The sequence below is a fragment of the Eurypyga helias genome, unplaced genomic scaffold, assembly GCF_000690775.1.
Source record: "Eurypyga helias isolate BGI_N326 unplaced genomic scaffold, ASM69077v1 scaffold39788, whole genome shotgun sequence".
NCBI lineage: Eukaryota > Metazoa > Chordata > Aves > Eurypygiformes > Eurypygidae > Eurypyga > Eurypyga helias.
This window is the reverse complement of record NW_010269519.1, coordinates 1-6001: the sequence shown is the minus strand read 5'-3', so window position 1 is coordinate 6001 and position 6001 is coordinate 1. Positions and strand designations below refer to the sequence as shown.

The 6001-nt window shown below is 48.9% G+C and overlaps 1 protein-coding gene across 1 annotated transcript; it reads right to left on the bottom strand.

Annotated features, from left to right (window-relative positions):
• Positions 1-2: 2 nt before the first annotated feature.
• PLA2G1B (phospholipase A2, group IB (pancreas)) lies at positions 3-1882 on the bottom strand. Its single transcript, XM_010158136.1, has 4 exons — positions 1849-1882; positions 1609-1768; positions 728-855; positions 3-124 (listed from the first exon to the last, which is right to left on the bottom strand). The coding sequence occupies exons 1-4, from the start codon at positions 1880-1882 to the stop codon at positions 3-5; spliced, it is 444 nt and encodes a 147-aa protein (XP_010156438.1).
• Positions 1883-6001: the final 4119 nt, after the last annotated feature.

The window sequence follows — 6001 nt, the reverse complement described above, 5'->3', positions numbered from 1 at the left end:
GGCTAGCTGCAGTATTCCTTGGTGTCCAGCTTGCTGTACTCGGGGTTGTAGGGTGCCTTAGCGAAGCACATGGCAGCAGCGCGGTCACAGTTGCAGATGAACGTCTCGCACTCGTTGTTTTTGCCTGGAGGGGAGAACGGGAACGGTCAGGCCCCGCAGCTCCTTCACCAGGCCTGGCAGTGATGCAGGCTGACAGGGCATCGCCATTTCACTGATGCTGTTGTTTTGGGGTGTATGTGCCTCTCCCTGCTAACCCTCGAGCCCCAAAGCTGTGGGCTCCAGCCCAGCAATGACCTTGCTCCTTCCTTCCCTGTTTGCCAGCCTATCTGCTATTTATCTCTGTTTGAGAGCCCTATAAAAGCTCCACCATGACACTAGACATGTCCAGAAGCTGCATACCACTCCCCACTTAACCTGCTGATCGCATGAACACCGCCATAAAGGGACACCCAGCAAAAATACCACAGGAACTCAATCCCCTGAAGAGGGGACAGGCTTCCCTGTGCACCGTGACACCACGTATCTTCCATAAAGCTTAAATTGTGTGGTCCATGGCGAACATGCACTCTGGTGCCTGTGTGAGGTGCCCCGTTGCTAACAGCCAGCCCCCAAGCAGGGTGTTGCGCTGTGCCTTCCTGCCGGAGGCACCCAGTGTAACACAGCCCCATTCCTTCAGAAGAGAGGCTGGAGCAGCGTTTGAAGCGGAGCGATGTGGCAGTGGACGTACTGCTACACGTAATCTTTCCGTTGGAGCAGCTGAAGCTGTACATCTCCGTGTAGGGGTTGTCCACGAGGAATCTGCATGATTCTAGTTTATTTGCTTGCGAGTAGCACTCATCGTGTACTTGACAGCACCTGGGAAACAAGGAGGAAAAGGTCGGAAAATACCAGAAATGCAAACTCAGCTGACCTGTAAGACACATAAATACACTAATATTGCTTTGACAAGGTACATGACAAAGAAAAAAGATACTCAGTGGTAAGAGAGCAGACACAAAGGACCTCAAAGGGACACAGTTCTGCCAACTAGCATGTCTGCTACACATGTGCTTACTGCAGCATCATAGAATCACAGAATGGTTTGGGCTGGAAGGGACCTTAAAGATCATCCAGTCCCATTCCCCTGCCATGGGCAGGGACACCTTGCACTAGACCAGGTTGCTCCAAGCCTCATCCCGCCTGGCCTTGCACACTTCCAGGGATGGGGCATCTGCAGCTTCTCTGGGCAACCTGTCCCAGTGCCTCAGTGCATCTTCACAGTGTTGTCCACTGAGCACAGGGGAAGCAAACCCAGCATTTAACCTATGCTCCCCATCAGCGCCTGGTAGCTGAAGAGCTAACAACCAACACAATTCACCGCGTCTTGGCTATCAGTCTTGCATCATCTCTGAACTGCTCAAGAACTGAGCATTTTGCAGCTCAGCCCTGCACGCGTTGATGGTCATGCACCAGGCAGTGTGTCCTCGGGTTGCTGGCACAGCACTATGGCAAAAAAAAAAAATGCTGGAAGCAGTGCAGTTTAACAGCCACGGAAGGGACCAAGGTGGCGTGCAGAACCATGAAAGCAGAGGCAAGTAAAGAGATTTGTAAAAGCAGAGTCCTATAAACCTGTCAAGCTCATCCACTGGTGTGCCGCTGCCTCCCAAACCGCAGTAGCAGCCATAGTCAGCAAATTCCAGCAGAGGATGGCTGTCTGGGATGGTGCATCTGATCATGCTGCGAAGCTCCCATACGGCTCGGGGTGAGACAGCAGCAGTGGCTGCGCCCACTGAGAAGAAAGACAAAGGTTAGAGTTAGGCATGGTGTTACCAGTCCAGGGGTGCTGGGGGGCAAGTGCCACCTACACACCAGACAGCAGGAAAAGCAGGACCAGGGACTTCATTCTCAGCGGACCTGACAGACTGGTGCTAAAGAAAATGTGGGTCTTTATAAGAAGACAAGCTCACCTTGACATGGGGATGAGATAAACAAGCCAGTATTTATGTTACTAAATGCAGACTTCTTCCATCGGAAGCTGTGGGCAGCAGATTGTGACATGACCAGGTGAAGGCCAGTGGAGTTCGATTTCTGAAAGCCAGGAAGGCAAATATTTGCTCTCTAGATTTTTGCTATTAAATTCTTTTAATGCAATTATTAGAAGCCAACCTGAAAAATCTGGACCATTTATAAGGGCTCTCTACTAAAAAAATAGTAGCAGCTGGAAATTGGTGGCACACTAATATCCATCCTACTAATAATAGCATCCTTTTTTTATGGTATCCCATATCATTCATCTGTATCTCTCCATGGATGCTCCCAGCCTGATTCAAAGAATAAGGTACAGGTCATCCACTCACCTCAAATGACAGTTTGGCATGAGCTGAACTGAAAAAAATTCAAGCCGTTTTCTACTTTGAAACCATGTAGGAAAAGGAGGTACTACTAAGCCAGAAACAGGAGTCAAGCAACCTGGAAAGCCTCTGTATCTGGTTTAAGCAAGGAATAGTGTCTGTTTTTACATGACCTTTAGGGAGTTATGCTGGAAATGCACTGGGCTTGAAAGTTTCAATATACCACCGCAGACTTCAGTAGCTTAGACAGCAGTTTCTCTTGCTTCAGCACCAAAGCAGAACCCAGTTAGGCCCTTTGCTTCCCTATGCCAAGGCATGAGGCGAGTTGGAAACCTTGAAAGAAGATTAAAAAAATGGATAAGAAAAAGCTTCTTGGAGTCAGCCAGGGGCAGGTGCAAAATACTGCACTCATATTTAAACCCCAGAAGCTCTAACATTGTCACGGCTACAGGCGTGGCATTTTTTACACAGGATACAGATCCTAGACTGCTCACTTGGTAGTGAGGCCCTGCATTTACTTCTGAAGCACCAAACAAGCCCTTGGTTTTTAAGAACAGAGGAAGAGGCAAAGCCCACCCTTCCTCAACAGCTCAATGTACCAGAGTGCTCGTGCTTGCTCGGGAAGCCTTGGGTTCGGCACCCTTCGGTAGGCTCAACCGCGTTTCTGTAAGGAACAATGAGAACATCTTCCAACTTACCAAAGCTGAAATGACCCCAGGGTGCCCACAGCATCCATAGGATGTTGACATATCCATAGGACATCTAGCCAAAGGTAGACACGCTGTTGAACAACCAAAACCATTCCAACTTCTCTTCATCTCCCAGAAGCTCTCCCATGCTCTGGGATTCCCCACTCACAGGTTACCGAAAGCCAAACAGATGCAGAGTTACAGATTCGAGAGTCTCATGTCCTAAGAGAATGCTGAACAAACATTAAAGGCTGATGCAAAGGACAGTCTGTACCAGTTAGTTCAGAAAACATAATTTAATCTTTTGCCCACAGATCAATCTGCTGACTTTCCCCTCAATGTCAATTTGTGTGCTCTTTTGCCTTTGCTACTTTGTATTGCTGTTCTCCTACCTGTGAACCTCAAGACTCCACAATTCCTTTTTTCCTCACTTCTCAATGTCCGATTTATTACTGATGTTGCCAAGAAAACTTCCAGTAAACTGCCCTTTTTATGTCACAATTCAAAACCAGTGTCATATCTTGCATTTCCTACATTTTAATTCAACAAGAGGGATCACCAAGTGTGGGAAAGCGAGCATATGAGCATGACAAGTCTGCCTCCTGAGAAAAATCCCAGCAGGGCAACAATTTTTCCACCAATGCTATTTTTGGTTTCCCCCAACCTGTGCTGCCTACAAAGCCACTGGTCCTCAGCATGCTTGTGGGGACATTCCAACTTTCAGCTGGTTCCTAAACCTACAGGCTTGAGCCTTAGATTATTTTTAAGAATTCTTTATAACTAAGACCTGCTGCACAGGGTTCCCTACTATTTCACTGTTAGAATCCACCTTTCTCTTGTAGAGTTACAGAATCACAGAATGGTTTGGGTTGGAAGGGACCTTAAAGATCACCCAGTCCCACCCCCTGCCATGGGCAGGGACACCTTCCACTAGACCAGGTTGCTCCAAGCCTCATCCAGCCTGGCCTTGGACACTTCCAGGGAGGGGGCATCCACAGGTTCTCTGGGCAGCCTGTCCCAGTGCTTCACCACCCTCTCCAGGAAGAATTTCTTCCTGATATCCAATCTAGACCTCCCCACTTTCAATTTAAACCCGTTACCCCTTGTCCTGTCAGTACAGGCCCTTGTAAAAAGTCCCCCCCAGCTTCCTTGTAGCCCCTTCAGGTACTGGAAGGTTGCAATAAGGTCTCCCCAGAGCCTTCTCTTCTCTAGGCTGAACACCTCCCAACTCTCAGCCTTTCTTCATAGCAGAGGTGCTCCAGCCCTCGGAGCATCTCCGTGGCCTCCTCTGGACTCGCTCCAACTGGTCTGTATCCTTCTGATGTTGAGGGTTCCACAGCTGGACGCAGCACTCCAGACAACAGTGTTGTCTGTTAAGGACTTGCCTTCCCTTCACTTTCTTAGATTTAGCCTCCTTGGTCCACCGTAGTCACTGAATCAGAGCGTCCAAGCCACGCTTCCCAGCACCAGACTCTCCTCCTTTCTTGAGCCTACATATATCCACACAAACCCCCTGTAACGTGGAGAAGAGACACGATCTCAGTTAAACTCAGATCTGACTCACATTATAAGCTGGGCCACTGCCAAAGTCTGGGAGCAGAGCATGGAGTCAGAGCCTGCCTAGGGCTTTTACCATAATGACAGGATGCGACTCTTTCCGGGTCCAAGTTCACCCGAAAGCTCCATCTGAAAACCTGCCACCCCCAAACAATCAGAGAGAAGGACAGTTTTCAAATAATTTATTAGGAATTTAAAACTGAAATCTGGAAAAAGGGTTACAGGTGTGGAGAGAACAAACATTGGAGTGTAATAACTTACTGGCTTAAAAACACAGCTTTATTTCTTTTAAAAAAAATGCCCACCCTGAAACCGGAGCCCCAGCCTCCAGGCAGTGGCAGCACTGGCCAGAGAGTGAATCACAGCCCAGCAGCAGCACAGCTGGCCTGGGATGTCTGGAGGGGGCACGGAAGCAGTTCAGCGCATATACCAAGAGGGAGGAAAGCGCTGCCTGCAGACCCAAATTTGAAGTATATAGAATAAAAATAAACCCAATAAAATGCAGCTCTTCTTTAATTAGGAAATATTTAAAAAAACAGACATACAGACTCTTGTCTCAGTAACAAAAATTATTGCTTTGTGTTTTCAGTACTGATTTGTTACGTACCTTCTTACCAAAACAGAACTCTCCAAACGCATCGCCCAGGTCAGGACAAGCTCCGGCAGACGGGGAGGGATGGAAGAGAAGGGCCCTGTGGGCACTGTAGCCCTCCTAGTCCTATTCTAAGCGCCCCTCTCCCTTACAAGGGCTCAGTTTGGGGGAAGAGAGGGAATGATTTTTAGAACTTAAGATGAAGCTGTTATTTCCCTGGGAAAAGAGTTTGGCTGCATCTTAATAAAAGGCTTAATCACCCCCCTTAACAAGGTCTTTGGTTCACTGAAATCCAGACCCAAACCTGCCCTGTGTTCTCCTGCTGGAGGCTCCCCTGGCAGAGTGCTTGTCAGCAGGGGCCCAGATCATGCCAGGGGAAGCCCCGGCAGGTTCTGGAGAAGGGACCAGACCACCCCCGCGCAGGACAACGGACAAATTCCCACAGTCTTCAGAACACAGAGTAAAAGCAAACGGGAAGCTGCAATTCTATAATTCATATAATCCCTGAGAAGCCCTTGACCCGCCCCCAAGTCACCACCCTAATGCTTTTATCCCCCGTTAACGACTCCCCAACCCAGCGCCCTGCCCTTCAGAGAATGTCCACCCACATCTCCCCCTGGCCTCCCCCCCTTCAGAGACCCTCGTCTCTGGGGAAGGATCCCCTTTCCCAGGAAGTCTTGACGCAAGCGATAGCGTTTGGAGAGTGAATTCCTGTCAAAGTAACCAAGACAAGCAGTGGCGGTAAAGCCCTTTACCTAAAGCCAAACCAGAGGCTGGCACTACGGAGCCCAGTGATGGAGTCTGTACATCGAGCGATTGGAAGCAGCTTTGAC

Bases quoted from the DNA above. Each gene is read 5' to 3' on its own strand.
- PLA2G1B (XM_010158136.1), bottom strand. From the start codon at position 1,882: ATGAAGTCCCTGGTCCTGCTTTTCCTGCTGTCTG. The intron at 1,769-1,848 runs GTGTGTAGGTGG...CTTTCTTCTCAG, and splicing joins CCTGCTTTTCCTGCTGTCTG to TGGGCGCAGCCACTGCTGCT. The intron at 125-727 runs GTACGTCCACTG...TCTCCCCTCCAG, and splicing joins CGGAAAGATTACGTGTAGCA to GCAAAAACAACGAGTGCGAG.